Raw genomic sequence first — 25,088 nt, forward strand, 5'->3', positions numbered from 1 at the left:
ATAAGCATGTTGCTTAATTCATGAGATTTAAATGACATGTAAATTAATCTTTATAATTTTAGAGGCATTTTAAAACAAAGTATTAGCTATATGCTCATATAACATCAGGTTAATTTACACATTTTTTCATGAAGACCCTCTTAATGAGTTTGTATCAACTCATTAAGAAAAAGACATGTGCCCAGGCCAATGGTTCAGTGATTAGAGAGGGCTCAATTCCTAGTCAAGGGCAGGTACTTGGGTTGTAGCTTCCTTCCCTGGCCAGGTCTGTTGGGGCCATGTGGGAAGCAACCAATTGGTGTGTCTCTTTCACATTGATGTTTTTCTCCCCCGGCCCCCCTTTCCTCCCTCCCACTGTATCTAAAAGTGATGGGAAAATATCCTTGGGTGAAGATCGAAACAACAACAACAACAAAACAAAACAAAACAAAACAAAAAACACACACAAAAAAACTCAAATGTAAATAAAGTTCCTCAAACAGACATCCCCTCCATCCCGCCCCAATACTTTGAAAACAACTATAACTGAAAGTATTTGTATAAAATTTTGAAAACACATGAATAAGGCTGGAAGACTTATGTAGCACTAAAGCTAAATTAAATACATTTGAATTAAGGAAATATGGTATGAGCACATATATATTTTGGGGGGAGAGGAGGGTAGGAAAAGAAAGATAAAACTGATTCAACCGATCAAAATGTATGTTAAACAATTTTGAGATACTATAGTGAATTCTAATCTGTACTATACACAGATTAGTTCACAATTTCCTTAAACAGACAAAACAATTCTGAAAGAAATCAGCACCAGCAGATCAGGTGATGTTTTCCAACATTTAACATTCTATTAAATTTGCAAATTTAACTTCCTGACTATGACTTTATGTACCCCAACTACCTATTAATTATTTACCTTTTCAGGCATTGAATTAGTTGCCTGCTGTATCAAATATCCTATTATCACCAAACAATCCTGATTATCTGTCCAATAAGGGACAGAATAGACAAACAAGTACAAATGGAGAGTCTCACTGTTGTGCCTTTTTAAATGTGCTTTTTTAAAAAAGGGAAGTTAAGCCCTGGCTGGGTTGTTCAGTTGGCTGGAGTTTTGTCCCATACACCAAAAGACGGGGAGATCAATCCCCAGTTGGGGCACATATGGAAGGCAACCAATTGATGTTCCTCTCTCACATCAATGTTTCCCTTTCTCTTTCTGTCTCTCTCTCATCAATAAACATATCCTCAGGCGAGAATAAAGAAAAAGGGGGGAGGGAGTGAATATAATTTAAAACATTTTGTTTTATGAAAAAGGAAAATATAGGATACATTTAATGATGTCAAATTTTGAACACAAATAAACACTGCATTCCTAGAAATCAATAAGAAAAGAGCCTGGTGGGTGTGGCTCACTGGTTGAGCATCAACCTATGAACCAGGAGGTCACAGTTCGATTCCTAGTCAGGGCACATGCTTGGGTTGTGGGTTGGATCCCTAGTAGGGGGTGTGCAGGAAGCAGCAGATCAATGATTCTTTCTCATCATTGTTGTTTCTATTTCTACCTCTCCCTTCCTCTCTGAAATCAATAAGTATATTTAAAAAAAAGGAAAAAGGCATTCTAATGAGAAAATAAGCAAGGAATATACATAGGTAATTCACAAAAGAGATACAAATAATTGCAAGGAGGGTCAAAAATTAAACAAATGGCCCTAACGGGTTTGGCTCAGTGGATAGAGCGTCGGCCTGCGGACTCAGGGGTCCCAGGTTCAATTCCGATCGGGGGCATGTACCTTGGTTGCAGGCACATACCCAGTAGGGAGTGTGCAAGAGGCCGCTGACTGATGTTTCTCTCTCATCGATGTTTCTAACTCTCTATCCCTCTCCCTTCCTCTCTGTAAAAAATAAATAAAATATATTTTTTTAAAAATTAAACAAATGTATATTAAAACAGCGAAAAATCATGTTTAGTCTATTTGGCAAATATTAAAAGACATAAATAGTTGCCAAAATTGTTAATACATGGATAAAGAGCAAATAATTCACTATTCGAGAATAAAAATGTAGAATGCCTTTTCAGAAGACTGATGAGGAATATTTATTAACTTTAAATGTGCATGTGCCCTTTTATCCAGAAATTCTACTTTTAGGTAACTATCCTAAAGAAAGAAATATGTTAATTTAAGTACTCAAAGATAAAGGTAAAGTGAAGTTCACAAAACCATTATTTTTGTTGTTCTTTTTTAACAGAGGAAGAGAGAGAGAAACATCAATTTGATGTATACATACCCACAACCTGGGTATGTGCCCTGACCAGGAATCAAACCCACCACCTTCTGGTGTGTGGGATGATGCTCCAATCAACTGAGCCACACTGGGCAGGACACAAAACCATTGTTTTTAACAGCAAAAATCTGAAAATAAATCTAAAGGTTTATCAATTTAAATAATGCTTATTAATAATAGAATACTCATACTATACAATTTTGAAAAAATTCTACACATTTTCATGGAAAAATCCTTCAAGACAAATTGGGCAAAATATTTTTTAATATGATTAAATATACATAAAGGGTAATTAAGTCTACATATTAAACATTTTATGTACATGACAGGCCAGAAATACACTGCACTGTTTATTAATGATGGTTTTGTAAAAAAAGAATAAGTGTATGCGGGAAGGGAATGTGCACTGGGTGAGAAAGAGGTGATGTGTTTAAGGTAGAAGGACAAGTTTTATGCTATACTTTTTTTTTTTTAAGTCTTTATAATAAGGACAAAATTTGGGTAATTTTTAAGAGAGAAAGTAGTCCATAAAAAGTTCAAACCAAATAAATAATGAGACATGGGCCTGGTGCATTGTTTGGATACAGAAAGCTGGGTATGCATTTTCACTCTGAATGTGAAATCTGCACAGCACTCTATCATGGAAGAAGTCAATCTAAGATAAAACCATATCAGAGAAAAATGACAAATTAATGTATGAAGGCCTTTTTGGCTTCTTTAATAGGGATTGAAACCATTCCGTTTAGCTTGTCCCCTAAACCAAAAAATAGGCTTAGTTTTAGAGATCCACGTCTTCGCCTTTCTTTCTGCTAGTTCCTTTAGTTTGTTCTTTGCCTTTTAAACCTGGTACAAAAACTGCTTCACAATAATCTCACTATGAGTTCCTTTGCACCTCCACATGGTGCAACCTCCCCAACCTATCAGATGCTTACTGAGATCTGTTTGTTACACCATACTGCTTTATCCTTACCATCTTCACCTCAGCATCTCCCTTCATTAAGCTTCAAACAAGAAAAGACTGAGACAATTTTGCTCATTTTTTTTTTTTTTACCTGGAAGGAGCCACCCCCACTAAATTGGGGCCTAATCCTCTAAACAAAGAACGAGGCCCTTCTTTCTCCAAGATCACCCTGAAAGAGAAAAACATTAGTTAGAAAGAAATAACTTTCAAAGTCTGGTACTATATTTGTATAGCAAACTTAGCATCTAAATCCCATTATGTTTGTACTATAATATATTATGCTGCTCTGGTCAATTTTCCTTACTTATGAAACATCTGTTTTTCTTGACAGTATAGTTACTGAAGACAGATTTACTAGTGATAATGAAGAGGCGGGTGGGGGGAGAGGGATGAGGAGAGGGAAGGGGAGGGTGCCAGAATCAGTTTTGATAAAACTAGATTAGATAGAAACAGAGTTAAGAATAACAAACTATATAGCACATTTTGAATATTCAGTGTTTTTTAGCCCTTTCTGTATCACAGTCCCCTTCAGAAATTAAGAAAGGTAGCTATCCTTTTAAAAAAAAACAAAACACATTTGCAAATATTCACAATTTTGTATACAATTTCACCTAATTTTTATAGACCTCTTGAAGCTCATCTATGAGCCATCTAAGAAATTAAGAGAGCCCTGGGGGATTCCCAAAGTTCCTGGTTAAGAAGCCATGAAACACTCATACCCACTAGGATGGCTATAGTAAAACAAACAGACATAAAACAGGTTGGAGAGGATGTGCAGAAATTGGAAATCTCATTTATTGGCCTTGGGAATGTAAAATGTAGACACTTTTGGCAATAGTTTGGCAATTTCACAAAATGTGAAACAACATAAAATTACCATATGACCCAGCAAATCCATTCCTAGTATAGACCCAAAAGAAATGAAAACTTATGTCCCTATAGTGACATTATTCATAAAACCCCAAACTAGAAACAACCCAAATGTCCACCACCAGATGAGTAGATAAATGAGATATTTGGCAATATAAAGATACTTGTTAGAACATGGATGAGCCTTAAAAACATTATGTGAAGTGAAAGAAGCCAGTCACACAAAAACCATATCCTAGCCTATCTAATAAAAGGGTAATATGCAAATTAACCATCATTCCATCACAAAGACGGCGGTGCCCATAGCCACAAGATGGCGGTGCCCAGTCCCCTCAGTCCCACCAGAGTCCCCCAGTCCTGGGGAGAGGCGACCACCAGGTGGAATGCTTGCTTCATCGCCACGGTGACGAGGCAAGCGTTCCGCCACGGCCGTGGAGGGCCTCTGGGCAGCGGGTGTGGAGCTGCCAGGCTCCGCAAAGAGCAGAGAACCACAGGGAGTGAGCCTAAGCCATCAGGGCTCCCAGATTGGAGAGGGTGCAGGTTGGGCTGAATGACCCACCCCCCAGGCACAAATTTCGTGCACCGGGCCTCTAATATTATATAATTTCATTTACTTAGGCACAGTTATAGTGACAAAAAGATTAGCAGTTCCCAAGGCTGGGAGGAGGCTAAGAGGGAAGGGAGAAAATGAGGAGTGACTGCTAATAGGTAAGGATTTATTTTTGTGGTAATAAAAATGTTCTAAATTTAGAATGTTGTGATGGTTATAATTCTGTGAATATATCAAAAACAAATTGTACACTTTAAATGGGTGAATTTTACAGTATATGAATTATATAATAAAAGGCTAATATGCAAATTGTCCCCTCCAGGGAGTTTGACCAGGGGGTGGGGCTGGCCGGCCAACCGGCCGTGGCACCCACCAGTCGGCCCCACCCCCAATCGCCCCCTCCACCCCCCCATCAGGAGTGGGTCCAGCCAGAGCCACCCATGTACGGGCTAGTATCTCAATAAAGATGTTGAGGGGAGAAGGAGAAGCAGCAGCAGCGGCCATGAAACAGAGTCCCAGAGTAAAGCGATGCTAGGGCAAGAGAATGAAGACTGGGAAATCACCTTTATACTGATGACAGGTGAAACATGTTAAATTAACTCTTATATAAGAGGGCCTGGAAAAGTGAGAAATTAAAGCAGAGGCCAGAGGTCCTATAGTTCCTCTAAGGAAAGTCAGAGAAGGCAGAACCATTGAAAAACAGAATAGCCCTATCCTAGTCAGTTTGGCTCAGTGGATAGAGCATCAGCCTGTGGACTGAAGAGGCCAGGATTCAATTCCAGTCTAGGGCACATGCTGGGGGGGTTTTGAGTTCTATTCCCAGTAGGGGGCCTGCAGAAAGCAGCCAATCAATGATTCTCTCTCATCACTGATGTTTCTATCTCTTTCTCCCTCTCCCTTCCTCTCTGAAATCAATAAAAATATATTTAAAAGAAAGAAAAACAGAATAGCCCGGTGTGGCTTAATAGGTTGGGCATCATCCCATGCACCAAAGGTTGCTGGTTCAATTCCCAGTAAGGGTACATGCCGGGTTACGGGCTCGATCCCTGGTAGGAGGCATACAAGAGGCAGCCAATCAATGCATCGCTTTCACATTGATGTTTCTCTCCCTTCTCTCTCTAAAAATCAATTTTTAAAAATCTTAAAAACAAAAGGCAAAAAAAAACCACACAACCATAATAAAAAATAATAGTGTTGTTGCAAAGGTCAAAGGGAGAACTTTGAGAGGTAATCAGTGGTAATATATGTCAAAATCATATTAAAATATTCTTATTAATCAGAAGTATTTACAAATAACTACAGCATTTTAATTCAAACTTGTTAACAATTTTATTCTACCTATTCGTGTACTTAGGTAAGTTTAAACAAAGAAAAGACTGATAAAATCTTTTGGTAGAGAAAGTAAACACACAGTATGAGCTTATTTGCTACTACAAAATAAACACTAGTGAACTAAGTTCAAACAGATTATGTCCCAATTGAGCTGATAAGGCAGAAACACAAGGTATTCAGTTACATACTTAAGTTTAAACATGTAAAACCTAGTTTCAATAGTTTTAAAATTTCAATCCAGTTTGTAGCATAATAAAGTATGGTAAAATGTAAAACCAAATCTTTTTTAAAGCATCAAGAATGCCACACTGAATCACATTTTAAAATCAGAAGTCTGCTTTAATCTCAATTATTGTTTAGGTTATATAAAAGTCACAGACTGCCATTAATTGGACATATTTATTACTTAATTCAAAATAAAATATCTATAACAGTTTTAGAAAATACATCCACCGGATAAGTACAAAAAATATTCCAAATATACATGAGTTAGATAATACATTTTATATTATTCAAGATAATACACTTTATATTAGCCAATATAAAATGTTGGATGATCATTATTAATGAGCATAATTCAGAGTAACTCTATCATTAAATTTGTAAAATTTTTAAAATGTCAATATAAACAAACAAATATATGAACATCATTAAGGTAGATAAACTAAAAATAAAAATGAGTACTGTGCTCTCACTTTAGGCAATGGAGAGGTCCAGGAGACACTACTCGGTTGACACTGGCTCCAGCCATGGTGTTCAGCTGAACTTCAGAGATATAAAGCGTCAGAGAAGATGACTGTAGCCGTGTTTTTACAACTTCCAGTGGACATGTCAGAATAGCTCCCACGGTACCACCACATCTACAAAACATGAAAAGAACAAAATGTACCTACTTAATTCATAAGTTAGTACACATGTAGGCAAGTAGGAATTTACCAAGGTACTAAAATGCAACTATTTTTATTTTAGAAGACTAAATACTCTTTTAACGTTTCATTTATTTGACTGCATACAGAAACACCTTTGGTAGTTAGAAAGAACTAAGCTTAATATCTACCTCATAAAGAGTTAGTCAACAAGAAAGACTCAAGAAATTTCCTATCTTGTACCCTTTCTTACACAGCTACTAAAGGATTTGTTCCACAAGTTACAGAAGAGGGAACACCTAAGACTAACACTATGTGTCAATATTTCAATAAAACTGGGAGGAAAAAGAGGGAATTAAATGCAGGAACAAAATAAGCCAGGAGAGGGAGAATGGCGTCCCAAGAGGACAGTGAAATGTCAAGACTCAGAAAAATAACCAGGCCAGTCTGACCGCTGTGGCTCAGTGGTTGAGTGTTGACCCGTGAATCAGGGAGTCATGAGGTAATGGTTCCATTCTAGTAGCCCAGGTTGTGGGCTTGATCCTCTCAGTAGGGGGCATGCAGAAAGCAGCCAATCAATGATTCGCTCTCATCACTGATGTTTCTATCTCTCTCCCTTCCTCAACCTCTAAAATAAATAAAAACTTACTAAAAAAAAGAAGAAAAAAAAAACAGGACAGAAAGATTAGGATGACAGAATTCAGAGGGATAAAGATCTCCAGGAGAAAAAAAGACTAATAGACAAGTATATTTGACCATATGAAAATAAAAAATTCAAGTATAAATACTCACATAACTAAGCAAATGTTTAAAAATGTGGGGTAATTATTTTCTCTACAGGAGAAAATGAAATTATTCAAGAAAATGAAGCTATTCAAAATGAAGCTGTCAAGTCACACCTTAGCTGTGCTATCAACAATATTTATCATAGTAAGGTAAGCACTGACTACTGATTTAACAAAAAACTGTGATGTAAATAACTATATATTGAGAGGAGGAAAAGATGGGGTAAACAGGGAGTGGTGTACTATAATTAAATCCAGAAAAGAAAGTATGAAGAAAATACCAAAGGAAATAGCTAAGACTTATAGGAAGTTCCTATTAAGAAGATGTGAGGGAGAACTGTAGAAATACTGATTTTTATTATTTTTCAGCACCCTTTTTTTTAACCTTTTTAATACATATTTAATTAATTTATCAAAATTTTAGCAGTATTTTTAAAAAAACAGTAGGGTTTTTAAACTAGAGAATGTGGTTGATATTTCTGGGGCTCATTGGACCTCATGAAAAAAATAATGTATATAGTATGCAACTGTCTTTTGACTCAGAACTTCAAAAAAAATCAGAATCTTGACCACTTCTCATCATTTCCACCCTGGTCTAAGCCACTGTATCGTTGATTGTATTGAAAACTTAAGTCAGATCAGTCTCTCCTCTGCTAAAAACTTTCCAGACTTCCTAACTCATTCAGAATAAAAACCAAAGTCCTCACAATGGCCTATAAGATCTTATACAATCTGTCCTTTATTGATCCCTCTGACCTCATCAACCATTCACCTTCTAACTGCTCCAGCCACACTGGACTCTCCGATACCTTAATTATAGTTGACTCTTGAACAATATGGGGGGTAGAAGCAGTAACCCCCATCTCTACATAGTTGAAAATCCACATATAACTTTTGATTCCCCCCAAACATAACTACTGTATTAGAGTTTAATACACCAAGCATGGTCCTGCCCCAGGACCTTTGTTCTTGCTATTCCCTCTATCTATAATATTCCTGCCTGCAATATGGGAATGGGTTACTACTATACCTCCTTATCTTTGTTCAGCGGCCACTTCTCAGTGATGTACTACCTGATCACTATATATAAAGTCACACCAACTCTTTATTCACCTTCCTTGTACTTTTCTTCTCTACAGCACATACAGCCACTTAACATACTAAACATTTTATGTAGTTATACTTCTGTGTCCCTTTATGCTACAATGTAAGCATCATGAAAGCAGCAATTTCTATCCACTACTGTGAACCAAAACCTCTGATAATGCCTGTGACATAGCAAACATTCATGTGTTGAATGAGTGAATAAACACTGTATCGCTTGTTATCCTAGGACTGAAGAGAGAGAAGTCTATGTGCCTGGTCCAACTTCCTTATTTCGTAGGTAAGGAAACAAAAGCTCTGAAAAGGAAAATTACTTGTTCCAGGTTAACAGCCAGTTACTTAAAGGACAAACCACATCTCCTGATTCTTAGTCCAGCTCTTTCTCTCCCTTTTATCAGTGGCTTCCAAATCTTTAACTTCATCACATGAGAAATATTTTACATCAAGATGCAGTATACCCACAAGTACAAACATTTCACAGAATACAGGACAGGGCAAAAGTAGGTTTATAGTTGTGAGCACATGAAACAATTTATTCTTGTATTAGTAAGTATTGTACTAGTTTCCATGTAAACATGTTGGTCATAAAGCAACCAAATTCATTTCATAATCCACTAATGAGCTGCTATGAAATTTGAGGGTGTGAAGAATCCAGGATCAAGGAGGGAAAGAGTCTGGAATCTAGAAGGCTACATGGAAGATTCGCCATTTGCAACAACAAAGACATTATGCTAAGTGAAATAAACCAGACACTGAAAGGAAAAAAATGCACGATCTCAACTTTTATGTGAAATCTTAAAAAGTTGAATACATAGAGACAAAAAGTAGACGGTTGCTTACCTCGGGTGAGGAGGTGGGAAAAATGGGGATATACTGGCCAAAGGGTGCAAAATTGCAGTATGTAAGATAAATAAGTCTAAAATTCTAATGTATAGCATAATGACTATAACTAACTATATAACTATATGGAATACTAGAAATTTGCTAAAAGTAAATTTTAGGTACTCTCATAAAAAATGTTAACTATGTGAGATGACATGCTATATATAGTAATTACTATATATATATGTTTTACACCATATATGTGTGTGTGTGTGTATACATATACATATACACACACACACACACACACACACACAGTTTTTAAAAAGGCCAAGTGAAGAAGCTCCTATAATTATCTAGGTGTGAGGTATTGAGGGCTGACAATCATTAGTTGCAACTGAGATAAAGGGATACAAAGGCTTTTTGATATCCAACTATCCTCAAGTCTCACTGGTTCTACAATCAAAACTTCCTTTCATATTTTTCCTCACAATCCCCACTGAAAGTACCTTAAAGAAAGCCATCATTTTATTTCTTGACTTCTAAGTAGTCGAGAGTCCCTCTGATCCAGTAATGTGGCCAATGGGTTAATTTGCTACTAATAAAGACTAAGTTGGACCTTTCACTATTAAAATAAAGTTATAGTTAAGTTGCTCACGCCATTGCTTTAAATGCTTTGATTAGCAAAGAGAGAACAGCCAAGAAGAGAACAGCCAAGCTCGGTAGCCGAAGAGCACAAAAGGTCATTATTCTGTAACAACAGAAATCTAGATGGAGTTTCTATGGTTAAGAATCACTATACTTTAAATGTCACATAATCTTGGGATGTCCAGGTTAAAGCACCTAAACTATATATTCTTGGTGAAACTACTTGGATCAATGCTCATTTTAGAGTGTTATAGGCAGATATCATACATTTTAAAGATATAAGAAGGCCAAGGTTGCTTTCTTGTGCACTGATATTAGGGAATATTTAGAACTGTTTAGAAATTCTGGCATGCCAGGTGTTCTAACTACTTAAGGGCCTATGATCCCTTGAGTAAAACAGTGGCTAAAAGCTACTTAGAATGGAGATTTTTAAAAAATGTTTTGAAGCCAGGCACAGTATAACCAAAAGACTTGTTAAAATTAAAAAACATACACAAAAATAAATCAGTGCAAATATGTCTTATAAGAAAGAAGAAACCTCTGTGGGCCCCAAAGTGCTCTCCCAACTCAAGTTATATCAACATAGGAATAAGAAGTTTAGGGTGGTGGTGAAGGGGATAGGAGGTAAGAGAAATTGTTCACTAGGTATGAATAACAAGCAGACTAGTCTCAGCCATATTGCCCCCAAGAGTCATCAGTCAGTCTCAGCCATATTGCACCAGGAGTCATCAGTCCCTAGGTCAGCTGCATAAACACAAAACCCCATCAGGGGGATAGCCTCAAGGTGCGGAATGGGGCGGCGCTGAATCTTCCAGTTTCCCTGGCTCTAGCGGACTTTTACTAGCCACACCAGGGGAGGAACTCAAGGCACCCCAGGATTCTGCTCAGGAAAAGGTGGATCATAGAAAAGACTGGGATTCTAAGACTGTAGTCGTTAGACATATTTCCTTTATTTTAACCTTCTGAGCATGTATGGAGCAGGACACTTGTTTTTAATATGCAAGGTAATTTATAAATGGAAAAACCTATACTGATTGGGTCCACATTACTGTTGTTGTATGTGTGCGTGCATGTATGTGTATATCTACATGTATATATACAGTATGTATATGTATTTTAGAAATATATGCTGTTGTGTGTGTATATATATATATACACACTTTAGAAATATATGTATTAACTTGAAGCAAACCTATTTTGTCAGACAACTGCAGTGTTAGCTTTGTGAATAGACTGAAATATTTTGTCATTTTTCTGTCTGCAGGTAATATAGCCCACTGTAATTTCCTAATTAGGGCATTAGTCAAATTAAGAAATATTACTAAGGCCTAATCAGTGTGGCTCAGTGGATTGAGCATCATCCCATGCACCAAGAGGTTACTGATTCGATTCCCAGTCAGGACATATGCCCAGGCTGTGGGTTCCATCTCTAGTAGAGGGTGTGCAGGGAGGCAGCTGATAGATGTTTCTCTATCACCAACGTTTCTGTTTTCTCTCCCTCTCCTTCCCTCTCTTTCTCTAAAAAAAAAAAAAAAAAAAAATGAAAAGAAAGAAGCCCTGGCCAGTTTGGCTCAGTGGATAGAGCGTTGGCCTGGGAACTGAAAGATCCCAGGTTCGATTTCGGTCAAGGGCACATGCCTGGGTTGTGGGCTTGATCCCCAATGGAGGACCTGCTGAAGGCAGCCGATCCATGATTCTCTCTCATCATGGATATTTCTATCTCACTTTTCCTTCCTCTCTGAAATCAATAGAAATATATTTTTTAAAAAAAGGAAGGAAGGAAGGAAGGAAGGAAGGAAGGAAGGAAGGAAGGAAGGAAGGAAGGAAGGAAGGAAAAGAAATACCACTAAGGAAGAAAATCATTAAAAAGTTAGCCAAGGAGTTTTTCAATCTCAAAATATGTAACCTGTTTCTGAAATCCTATAAAAACCATTTAGGAAGTCTTACCAAAATTGTTTCTCTAGTAGTATATTTGTAGTTTCTATGAGCTTTAATGTTTGGGCAAGAAACTATACAAGTTCTTGAAATGGTGAATGAAGAACATACTCCATATACTTGACAGACTAACTTATGAAAATCAGATAGATACAAAAGTGGTTGAAAATAACTATGTTTGGGGTATACATAGTATTTCTGATGCAGGGAAAAAATTAACAGGCCAGGCTTATTTTGAACAATAATCAAGACACCTATAACATGAGAAAAAAAGGGAAATGTTAGCCAACAACTTAGATAAGTTGTTGGTAAACATGGAAATACAGAAGGAAGTCATATCATACAGCCCAAGATGTAGGTGTATGGTTTTCACTTTCAGAAAACACAGTAAGAGATCAGACTGAGGGCATTAGTCAAATTAAGAAATACTACTAAGGCCCAATCAGTGTGGCTCAGTGGATTGAGCATCATCCTATGCATCTAAAATTCAATATAGAAACAAAATACGCTGAGGGTATGTGATAGGTTTAGTAAAGGTAAATTTCCCCTCACAAACTGTTCCTTTGTTTCTTTGCTCCCCCCAAGCAACAAATCTCAGAATTCTACTTATCTCTAAGTTCTCTGCCACTCCAATACCTTTACTCCTTGCTCTGCCTAGAAATTGCTAATCAAGGTCAACAAAGGTCTCCAATTATTAAATTCAATGTTTAAGAGCTCTCAGATCTCACCTTAATTGACAGTAACACCACAGCTTATCCTACACTCCTTCCTAAATACTGTATATTTGTTAATTTGACTTTCAGAATGCATTTTCTTGGTCTTTCTAAGTACACTTTGCTGGTTTCTCATTGTCTCTTTTGTTGAAGTCTCTAGAGGTCCATCTATGGTCCTTTCCTCTATATTCATTCCCTTAATGATCTCATCTAGGTTCATGGCATCATCTATGTTCCAATAACTACTAAATCTTAAGTCCACACCTCTCCCCTGGACTCTAGACTAATGTATCCAACCAACCACCTAAACAACTGGCTTCTTGACCTCTCCACTTCTCAAACTTCCCATGTCTAAAATGAAACTATGGATCTTCCCCTACCCCCAATCCTATTCCATCTGCAACCTAGCTCATCTCAGTTAACAGCAATACCCTCCTTCCAAGTGCCCTAACTAAAAAGCTTGGAGTTATTATACATCTAATACATCACAATGTGCTATGAACAACTGTTACTGCTCATTTTGATTTCTGCAATAGCCAAGTCATCCTCTTACTCCTTCCCTTACCCAGTTATTAAACACTAGAGGCCCGATGCATGAAATTAGTGCAGGGGGAGGGAGGCCCTCAGCCCAGCCTGTGTCCTCTCACAATCCGGGACCCCTTGGGGGATGTTGGGCCTAAACCGGCAGTCGGATATCCCTCTCGCAATCTGGGACACTGCATGCACCAGTAAACATACTTTTAATACAGGTGAAAGGCATCTTGCTATTGTATGGGCAGCTACATTTTTTTGCCCTGATTATAAAAAGTAGTACAAAACAAGATCCTTCTGAGGCAGTAGTACCATTTTCCCCATCTTATGGGTGGAAACTGAAGCAGAGAGAAGTTAAGTAATTGGCTTTGTCACACAGTTATAAGTGTCAGAATCAGGGCTGACCATAAAATGTGCAAGCCAGAGTCCATGCATGTCATTGCTGCATCATCTTATTTTCAGTGTTAGAGTAGCCTTGCCAAGTTTTAATTTTTAAATCTAAGAGACTGTTCCCAATATATAGGATAGGGTCCCTAGGCCTGGCTGGCAATCAGGGCCATCTGTGGGGTGACCGGCAGGCGGGGGTGATAGGCCCTCCCCCCGCCCCCTCCCTCCGCTGGTACCCAACTTGGCTGGCAGCCTGGAGCTGCCCACTGGCTGGCCCCGCCCCCTATCACCTCCCTCTGGGGGGGGGGGGGGGCAGCTCCTGCATTGAGCATCTGGCCCCTGGTGGTCAGTGTACATAATAGCAACCAGTTGTTCTGCTGGTCAATTTGCATATTAGGGTTTTATTATATAGGATGATGACCAGAGTTAGCCTTTAAAACTTGTGCAATGACTCCTTCCATTTCAGAAAAAGCTAAGTCCTTTAATGGCCTAAAAACACTCTACTGTCTATATACTTGCCTCATTATTGTGCTCCTACACTAGGATCTTTTCACTGCCTGTTCTCTCTTAAGAGCTAACACTCTCTCCTTGAGGTCTTTCCTCAAAACTCACCTTTCTTAGTAAGACTCATTCATCACCATCCCCATATTTAGAAATAAATGCACTTCCACTATTCCCCTTTATCCTGCTCCATTTTTTCATAGCAATGAACATCTTTTTAATTAATGATATAATTCAATCCACCTTTTCAGATAATTGTGGATATTTTTCAATTCCACATTAAAACTGACAAGTGGTAGGTTCTTAAAGCAATTGTAATCTGAAATATACCAATAAACTTTACACAGTTGCACGACTCTGTAACATCATGCATTGATCATTTGAAAAATATTGGTTCACTGAGTTACACAGGTCTTCCAAGTGTTGATACATTTTATTAAGCAATTTAAAAATTTACACTTCCTGTCAGTCCAAGATTTCAAAAACCATAATTTTTGCTTGAAAACTCATATTTTATCATATGGCAAAAGTGTTGTCAGTGGTTTTCCTTGAATCAACAGGCCCACTGCCTTTATTTTATGAGAAAATGTCTGCCATATAGTCAAGTCCAAAAGTCAGTCAAGTAATTGTTCTTAAAATAAGAAAGATTCTCATGAAAAAAGAGGCTAGCTCAACTTGAGACTGAAGCAACTAAAAAACTACTTTGGTATGCAGAAGTACTTTATTCATATTTCCCATTTTGTCACACAGAAATAAAGATGAGTACACTCAAGAGTCAAGATTTAATAAAATTAATTTTTCTGCTTTAAGAACATTCATAAGTGAAACTGGTTTTTTAAATTGCTAGTGCCAACAACTACTAGTGCAACAGGGCAACACTGCCTTGATGCATGTTAAGGCACCAGCAATTTTACCCATCATTGCTTATGAACTATCAGTACAAATGCAACACAGTGAAAAAGCAAATAGTGTCTTAGTATTTTTAGGAAAATAGCTTTAACCTCTCAGACCAATGAAAGGGTCTTGGGAACTCCCAGTGGTCCATGACCCAGCTGGCTGTACTACACTAACACACTTACACGAAAATAGTTTCAAGAATACTATACATTAGGATTAGCAACTTCCCTTAGTCTTGTAATCTATTAGAATGAAAGAATGCATTTTTACAAGGAAAAGAAAAAGTGGTAAAAATTATGGAAGGCTAATAAAAAACAAAATGGAAATAAACCACATTAATTATACTTTTAATTATTCTACTTCTGCCCTGATTTTACAAGGAACCAGGTAAAGTAATTTAACAAATTTCTGCAGAATCACATATTTGACACCCAAGTGGGAGTTTCTTACTGAATAAATGAATGGATAGATTAATTCCATAACAAAGTTTTTTGGATAATTTGAGATATTACTCATTACACATATTAAGCTCTCACTGTCACAGAAGCTACAAAGGAAAAAAATCATCAAGTGTTGAAGGTGTAGTCCTCCCATGTGAGACAATTTCTCTCAAATAGGAAAGAAAATAGTGAACTGCCTCTTGGTGGACATATGCAACTGACACAATGCTAGACATTGTGTAGTTCTATTAAAGAATTAAAACATGTTTCATATTTATATATTCATATAGGGACATATAGTGTTATTAAAAGTGAAATTAAACTTTCCTGACACATCCTTTTGCAGGATGCTGTGAGTTGCCTCCAAAACTCAATTAACATAACCAATGACCTTACAAACTCTGAATGTTAACTCTGGCAAAACATAATGGGACCAAAGGGTGTCTTAAAGAAAGCACGAGTTATGCATGTGAGCATGTCACCCAGACACAAGGCCCAGTGCTGCTGGTCTGTTTCAAATGTTCCTGATGTAATAATACAGCTACCAGGCTATTAGAAATCTGAGATCCTGATAAACACACACTTCAATAAATACTATTATAATCATCAGGAAAACAATCCAAAGGCTCCACATTCAATTTTTGTCTAAGATTAAAGGTCGCTGTGAAAAGTTACTTAGTTCTTTTAATATATATTGTGTTTTCATAATTTAACCCAAATGATACTTGTGTTTGCCCAAACAGCTAAAAAAAATATCTATATATCTATATATCTATATAGATATATCTTTCCTTTTCTCTACCTAGTTATTAAAGTAAAACTAAATTTCCTAACTCCCAATTTACTTGATTCTATCAGGATTTTTAAAAAATGAAATTTAGTTTTCTGTGAAGAACATCTAAAACTGTAAGCCACTAAGAGGTATAAGAGAATTAGACGTCTTCAATTAAGAATGATGTCATGGAAGCAGCCTGATTTGCATTTCCACCAGGCTTAGCACACAGACTTCCAGAATATTCTACAGAATTGATTTTATATAATAAAGAGCTGGAAGAATCTTTAGAGATTCGTTTTGCCGGAGTCCATTCACTGTCTTCACTAGCTGAGTTTAGACAGAGACCCCCCAAAAGCTAGTAGCCCTTGAAAGTCCTAGTAAAGGTCAGGGCTTGAAAGTCCTAACAAAGGTCAGGGCTGTGCACCACCCAGTTAATCTAGGAACCACTCAGTTAATTTAGGTAATAATAGTTGAAGCATCCCCACCTTAGTTCCCTTAATTCCTTAGATACTTATGTAGATTCTTGTTGATTATTGTTAATCAGATACTCTGCCTACTCCCGGAAACCTATTGATGAGCTAATCAGATACTTAGTCTATTCCTGGAATTTGTCCCCTGATCCCTGTGTCATTGAAACCTCCTTACCCAAGGGCTACCCCAAACAAACCTCCTTACCCTAGGTCTACCCCAAACAAACCTCCTCACCCTAGGGCTACCCTAGACCAAATAAAAGGTTGGAACGGCCTGAGCATCAGTGGAAGTCCCTCTCCTTGAGTTGGACTTGCCCGCCTGGTCCTCCAATATTGCAAAATTATCTCGTGTCTCTTTCTCTCATTTGTTGTGCGGCTCCTCTTTCAGATACCGAACCCTACTCCACGCGGGTCGTGGAAGGAATCACCCGACACGTTTCTTCTCATTTTACACGTATGGAAAACGGTCTTACCTTGGGTAAGTCAATTTTTCATACTTCAGTATTTTTTCCCATAATTTGAAGGGGATGAAACAGATGATCTTTACCATCCTTCCTAGTTCTAATTTTTCTCTAATATGGATAAGCCAGGTTTTATATTGAGTGACTTATGCAACCACATTTAAATGTAAAATCAAGACAACATGCAAAGGAAGGGAATTTACAAGGCTGAGTACCTATCTTATGTCAGACCCTACATCCCAGTATCTCGTTTAATACTGTAAATGACCCGCACGGGCTAGGTTCTTTCCGGGAGGGGCTCCTACATCTATTTATGTTTAGAAGCTGCAAAAACTCTCCATTCCTGCCCTGGGCAGTTTTGCTCAGTGGGTAGAGCATCAGCCTGTGGACTGAAGGGACCCAGGGTGCAATTCCAGGTCAAGGGTACATGCCCGGGTTGCAAGCTCAATCCCCAATAGAGGGCGTGCAGGAAGCAGTCGATCAATGATTCTCTCTCATCACTGATGTTTCTATCTCTCTCTCTCTCCCTCTGCCTTCCACTCTGAAACCAATAAAAATATATTAAAACAAAAACCAAAAAACAAAACCCTCTCCATTCCTGTTTTTGAAGAAAAAGCTAACCAGAAAGGCCTTTATATGTATTAATAATAACAAAGTGATTGATAACAAAGTTGATCCTAAACCAAATTGGGAAGTTAGTGCAACCAAAGTAATATTTCAAATAAATATGCTCTACTTTTAAGAAAACTTGATATATGAATCTCAAATGCAGAGTAATAGAAATGTTAGGACATAGAGAAGGGCCTTAGAGATGGTACAGCATGTCTTCCACATTTTATAGATGAAGCAATTAAAATCAAAGGTCTTGTCCATTTTTCACTCAAAATAGTGGCCAGAAGTAGTGCAGTCTCCTAACTTTCAGGCATTTGCTAGCGATCTAATTACAACAGGGAATCCAATCATTTGGATAACAAGGCATCTTTACCTCTACATGGCCAATGAGTTTTTAAGGATCGAATCTGCCAAGATTACCAATAAATGAATCAGCGACGTGTAAAGCAAACTTTGCCTAAATTGGGTCTCACGGATTAAAAGAAACATTTTAAATGTCAGAACAGTGGTTGGCCCACAACTGGTGTGCAGTCAACGTTCAATGAATGTGCCACGAGGCAACGAATGGCATCGCTGGCACCGGAGTCCACATGCCCAACTTCAATGAAGACACTGTGAGCAGAGCTGCGAACACATCAACTTGATATTCCTAAAAAGGTTGATTAAAGAACAAACTATGGGCTACCGCGGGCCGGATCCGCCCGTTTGAAATGAATAAAACTAAAAATAAAAGACCGTACCCTTTTATGTAATGATGTTTACTTTGAATTTACATTAGTTCACACAAACACTCCATCCATGCTTTTGTTCCGGCCCTCCGGTCCAGTTTAAGAACCCATTGTGGCCCTTGAGTCAAAAAGTTTGCCCACCCCTGGGCTAAGGGGATGTGCCTTTATACGGACATATGGGCAGAAAAAAAATTATGCCTCGACATAATTCACCATAGCCATTTTTGATATATTATGATCCTAAACTTAACATTGTTACGATTCTTCAAATAATCTGGAAGGGGCAGACCCGAAAGGGAACCTAAACGGGCTAAACAAAATATCAGCGGGCAACCTAAAACTTCAGGCCCCGTCCCACCCCTGCAGACACTTAGCTACCGCCAGAGCTTCTGACCTGTCCCTACCCCCCCCCCAATCCCCCCGCCCCCCACACACACCAGCCCCCCACTTTCTCTTTCAAGAAAAGGCAACGCGGCGGGTGCAGCAGGGGACCGGCTGGCTCTCCAAAGAATGCGACCTCAGAGGCATGGCCGCTTTTTGCACCGCATCTCGTCGCCTTGGAGAAGCTGACGAAGGAAAATTCCCAAGAGCTAGAAACCCACGGCCACTGCGGGAGAGAGAACACCAAAGCCTGTCGGGTGCCGGGAACCCCCGATGGCCGCCCCGGAAACCGACTGCTCGAGTCCGCTGCGCGGCCGGAGCGGCTCCAGGAGGCCCCGTAGCCCGCGCGGCAGGAGGGAAGGAGGCGGCCCAGGCCCGGCGCCCATTTTGTCTTGGGCCTCCGCACGTCCCGCCCCGTCCTCCATCCCCCCCTTCCCGGCCGAGCAGCCTACGTGAGGCCCGCAGCTGCACCCCCGCCGCGGCCCGCACCGCAGACACCCGCTAGGCCTCGGCGTGTGGCCCGGGCGCGCGTGGCCCCAACTCCGCCCGCCCGCCCGCCCGCAGGCCCCAGCCTCGCAGCAGCTCCGCAGGCCCCCAACCTCACGTCCTTCCTCGGCTTCATCCCCTCAACCCGCCCCGATGGGGCCGCACCCCGTCATTCTGCGGACCGAGGCCCCCGAGCCCCCCTCGCCGCCCGCTCCTCGGGCCACAGCCCCCGGCCTCCGCCCAGCCGCCCGAGCCCGCCCGCCCGCCCGCCTGGGCCGTACCCCCCGGCAAACAGATGCACCAGCGTGTCCCTCTGGCTCATTCTCTCTCCCGCATGTCCTCCGGGCGCTGAGGCAGGACGCGGACCCGGCCGCCCGCGACGGCCGGCGGCTTCGGTCCGGCACTGGAACCGCACAGGGACCCAAGGTGGCGACGACAAGCGGGCGGAGGAGCGTCTGCAGAAAGTCGCCGGCGCCGCCTCCCGCTCCAGCCCGGCGCTCACGACCCGAGCAGGAGAGCGAGGGAGGCGGCGGGTCGGGGCGGGGCCGGCTGGCTGCGGGGGAGAGAATATTCCGCGACCCCCTCCCCCGCCATATAAACAGAAGCTCCCATTGGTCCGCGCCGGCTGACGTCACGAGCCCAGCATGCCTGTTTCACGTGATCGCTAAGGGGTTTCTCAATGAAAGGGGCCGGTAGGCGGGGCCAGAGCGCGTGCGGGAGGGTAGCAGGTCATTGTGCCCTCGCACCTAATCCGCGGGCGGTGGGGCTGCACCCCGCGCCGCGTGGGTGGGCGCACAGATCCCGGGGACCAAGCTCCCACCGGGACTTAGGGAGAAACTGTCGGTATTCCTGGTACCCCAGCAGAGTCGGGGGGTGAACATGCCACGTCCCTGCTTTGCTTTTTTTTTTTAAAGATATTTTTAAAATAATAAATCAAAAAATAAAGATTTTTTTAGAGCAGTTTTAGGTTTACAAAAAAATGAGGAAAAGCGTGGGTGAGGAAAGATTAACGGGGGAATTTATATGCATATATGCATAGCCCATGGACATACATAGACAATAGTGCAGTGAAGTCCTGGCAGGGGCGGGTGCAGGGTGGAGGGGGTCAATAGGGAGAAAAAAAGGGCGACATCTGCAATATTTTCAACAATACAGATAAATTAAAAAAATTTTTTTTGAGATTTCCTACTGACTGTTTGATTCACTTAAAAATTGGATTTATGACCCCATTTCTGCCTCTTAGTATCTACCTCAGAGTTATAATAAACAATGCATGAAAAGGCTCCTACAAGGAAACTCAGGACCACAAACAACAGGGCAGTGTTTACAAACAATGCTTGTAATAGTGGAAAATTGGCATCAATAGGAGAATGGAGAATTAAATCATGACACATTCCTATTGTGAATATTATTCAATTATGACAAGGGTGAGGTAGATCTGTGTGGGGGGGGGGAAATCCTCAAAACCTACTAACTAAAGCAGGCAAACATAATTGAAATACTAAGATTTGTTTTAGAAAGAATAAAGACATTTACTCATTCTAATCAGCAAATGTTTTTATGTATGTGGGTGTGTATATACAGGGTGGGGCAAAAGTTTATTCTTTTTTTAAATATATTTTATTGATTTTTTTTTTACAGAGGAAGGGAGAGGAATAGAGAGTTAGAAGCATTGATGAGAGAGAAACATCGATCAGCTGCCTCCTGCACACCCCCTACTGGGGATGTGCCTGAAACCAAGGTACATGCCCCTGACTGGAATCCAACCCGGGACCCTTGAGTCCGCAGGCCGGCACTCTTACCCACTGAGCCAAACCGGTTAGGGCCAAAAGTTTATTCTTATATTATTATTCATTAAGCATTATATCATTTTCCATACCAACAACTGTAAACCTACTTTTGCCCCCTACACACACACACATGCACACACACACACATTTCGCACACGCACAACACACACAGAAAGAAAATGTTTTATTTCTCCAAAACACAGTGATTAAATATTTAAAATGTTTGTTAATTATTTCTAAGGTGAGGAAACATACAGAGAATAATGTAACAACATAATCTGCACTCATCACCCACACTGAACAAATGTTAATATTTCCCACCTCTTTGTTCAGTAACTTCCATTCCACCTCCGAGGCCCTCTCCATGCTTTCCTCCTCAGACGTGGTTTTCCAGGGCTCACCTTCCTTTCCCTCCTGGGATTCCTTCCTTCATGAAGTTCCCCCTGGCTCCCTCAGCTCTGTATGTTCTTTACCTCCCCTAAATTCCTACCACATGTGCAGACTGCATGCCGCCGGCAAGCAAGTGTTCATCCACTTCGCAGTATATGTTCCTCTGCAAAATAGGCATAAGAGTACCCCCCTCACTAGGTAGTTGTGAGGACTAAATGTGTCAAAACATGTAAAGCACCTACAGAAGGGCTATATAAGGCCTACCTAGAATAATCAGTAGTGGTACTTTACTGCCTTGTAGTCTTATTACTGCCTTGTTAATGCAACAGTTTTGGGAAAGTATGGCTGGGTGGCAAGTTTTATTTCTACTTCTCTGTGTTTGTTTTTTTTCAAAAATTTCCCCTCTATGGTCCACTGAAGCTCTGGAATCAGATGGACTGTGGGAGATTCATATCCAAAGCTCCTCTTGGACAAACTGAAGAATATTGGGCAAGTCAGTTATTTTATACTTCAGTTTCTTCATGAAAAATTGGGGAGATAATATCACCTCATAGGGTAGCTGTGAGAGTTGCATTAGCATTTAGTAGGCATTTCTTTTTTTATAGCTGCTTTATTGAGGTATCATTCACATACCATAAAATTCACCCATTTAAAGGGTACAATTTAGTGGTTTTATTATATTCTCATGGTTGTACAACTATCACCACAACTTAATTCCAGAACATTTTTCTCACCAAAGAAAAAACCCCACACTCGTTACAGTCACTCCCATTCTCCTCTCCATCATCCCTTGACAACCACTAATCTTTCTGTCGCTCTGGATTTGCATAACCTGGACTTTTCATATACTAGTAATGGAATCATACAGTATGTGGCCTTTTATGTCTTTTTTTAAAACTAGGCATGTTTTCAAGATTCATTCATGTTGTAGCATGTATCAGAACTTCATTCCTTTTAATAACTGAATAATTTTCCACTTTATAAATATGCCACATTTTATTTACCCATTCTCAATTGATGGCCATTTACATTTTCTACTTCGGGGCTATCCTGAATAATGATGCCATGAACATCTGTGTACAAGTTTTAGCCTAGACGTGTTTTCAGTTCTCTTGGGGATATGCCTGGGGGTGGAATGCCTGGGGCAAATGATAACCCTATGTTTAACCTGTAGAGTAACTGCCATACTGTTTTCCAAAGTGACTGCACCATTTTAAATGCATTTCTTTTAAGACAATAGCTTTAGCTCCATGTTTTTGACATAGTGAATGTCATAATTACTATATTTAATGCAGCTTCAGAAACTGGTAAGGAGGGAGCCAGGATTCTCATGTGCAGACCAGTTTTTCCCATAATGAGCAATTACAACTATAATGTGACCGTTTCCTTTTGAACCTCCGTCAGATGCCATCGTGGAAGGAGACTCTGCCCCAGATGGAGTCATGAGGGCAGTTGCTCTCAAATGCAGCTTTGCTGTCTCTTTGAGCCACCACTCCCATCAGCCACTCTGTGTAGCATTCCCAGTCAGTGATGGTTAAAGGTTCTTCTGATACACAGGTGACAAGCAGAGCTAGCCCTGGAAATAGATAACAAACTTGTAGAAGTGGATTTTCCCCATGACGAATTAGCAGTGTGCGTGCAGGAAACAGTATCTCTCAGGGACTCGTTCAGGAGTGTGTCCCAGGAGGCTTGGAAAAACACCGGCTAACCAACTTTGTCTACCAGCTAGGACAGGAGTATTAGAAGGGTGGGGAGATCTTGCAAAGATAAATTTTGTTGAGATAAGAGTGTAACACACTTTTTAATTATATCTGAATAATGCCTGGGACTTGAACAGTTTGTGGTAATACAGAAGTAATAACCCCCCCAACCCCATTGAAGAACCTATCCAAGGGCCCGACCAAAAGTCCTGCTTTGTCTGTTAGCATTAATTCTTTGTGTGTTCTTTTATTACAAAGTAATAAAGGCAAACAAACAACCCAATTTAAAAAATGGGAAAACGATTTGAGTAGATATTTTTCCAAAGATTTACAAATGGCCAGTAATTACATGAAAAGATGCTCAACATCACTAATCATTCGGGAAATGGCAGATAAAAATCACAACGAGATACTAATTCACACCATTAAGGTGGCTACTATAAAAAACAAAACAAAACCAAGAAATAACTATTATTAGCCAGGATGTGGAGAAATTGGAATCCTGTACATTGCTGATGGGAATGTAAAATGGATTTTTTTAAAAGCAGTTTGAGACTTTCAGAAAAATTATGCAGAAAGTAAGAGTCCAAAAATTCTCCGCCCACCCCCTTCCACCTCTATTTCCCCTACTGTCAACACCCTGTACCAGAATGTTAAATTTGTTGAATTTACATTAACCCATCATTATCACTGGAAGCCCATAGTTGACATTAGGGTTCACTCTTTGTGATTTACATTCTATGGGTGTTGATGAATGTATGAGATGTATCCACCTTATAGAGTCATATGAAATAGTTTCACTGCCCTAAAAATTCTGTATTCCTATTTGACACACTTCCTGCTCCCAATCTCTGACCCACTGATATTTTTACTGTATTCATAGCTTTACCTTTTCCAAAATGTCATACATTTGGAATCATACAGTAGTCTTTTCATATTGACTTCTTTCACAGCAATATGCATTTAAGGTTTCTCCATGTCTCTTTTTTTAACTTGTTTTTTAAAAATATATTTTATTGATTTTAGAGAGGAAGGGAGAGGGAGAGATTGAAACATCAATGATGAGAGAGAATCATTGAGCGGCTGCCTTCTGCATGCCCCCTACTAGGGGGTCGAGCCTGTAACCTGGGCATATGCCTTTGACCAGAATTGAACCTGGGACCTTCAGTCCATAGGTCGATGCTCTGTCCACTGAGCAAAACCGGCTAGAGCTTCTCCATATCTTTTAACAGCTTAATAGCCTTTTTGGCACTAAATATTCCATTGTCTGGATGTACCATAATTTATTGATTCACATACTGGAGGACATCTTAATGGCTTCCAAATTTTGGCAATTATGAATAAAACTGCTATAAACAAAAACAAAACAGAACAAAACAAAATGGAAAAAGAAAATAATTTCCCCTCTGCCTTCTGTTAAAGTCACCAAAGGAGGAACAAATGAGGCCAAAAAGGGTACAGAATTATAAATTTACTAGAGGCCCAGTGAACGAAAATTCGTGCACTGAGGGGGGGCTCCTCAGCTCAGCCTGCCGACTCTCACAGTCCGGGAGCCCTCAGGGGATATATGACTGGTGGCTTAGGCCAGTGATGGCGAACCTTTTGAGCTCGGCGTGTCAGCATTTTGAAAAACCCTAACTTAACTCTGGTGCCGTGTCACATATAGAAATGTT

General features: G+C 39.9%; 1 protein-coding gene across 3 annotated transcripts in view; it reads right to left on the minus strand.

Moving 5' to 3' along the window:
• SLC25A36 (solute carrier family 25 member 36) overlaps nucleotides 1–20,046 on the minus strand; it is a 36,692-nt gene extending 16,646 nt beyond the window's left edge. Inside the window, exons 1-3 of one of the 3 annotated variants that reach the window (XM_059663777.1) lie at nucleotides 19,817–20,041; nucleotides 6,689–6,853; nucleotides 3,333–3,410 (exon numbers count right to left, since the gene is read on the minus strand). In XM_059663777.1, the coding sequence (XP_059519760.1) occupies nucleotides 3,333–3,410; nucleotides 6,689–6,853; nucleotides 19,817–19,857 (284 nt within the window). In that variant the 5' untranslated portion in view covers nucleotides 19,858–20,041. Of the gene's footprint in view, nucleotides 1–3,332; nucleotides 3,411–6,688; nucleotides 6,854–19,816 lie in introns of all 3 variants that reach the window. The other 2 variants (XM_059663779.1, XM_059663778.1) reach the window with 2 other exon arrangements.
• Between the last annotated feature and the right edge of the window lie 5,042 nt (nucleotides 20,047–25,088).

Source organism: Myotis daubentonii, chromosome 14 (genome assembly GCF_963259705.1).
Source record: "Myotis daubentonii chromosome 14, mMyoDau2.1, whole genome shotgun sequence".
In the NCBI taxonomy this organism is placed as follows: domain Eukaryota; kingdom Metazoa; phylum Chordata; class Mammalia; order Chiroptera; family Vespertilionidae; genus Myotis; species Myotis daubentonii.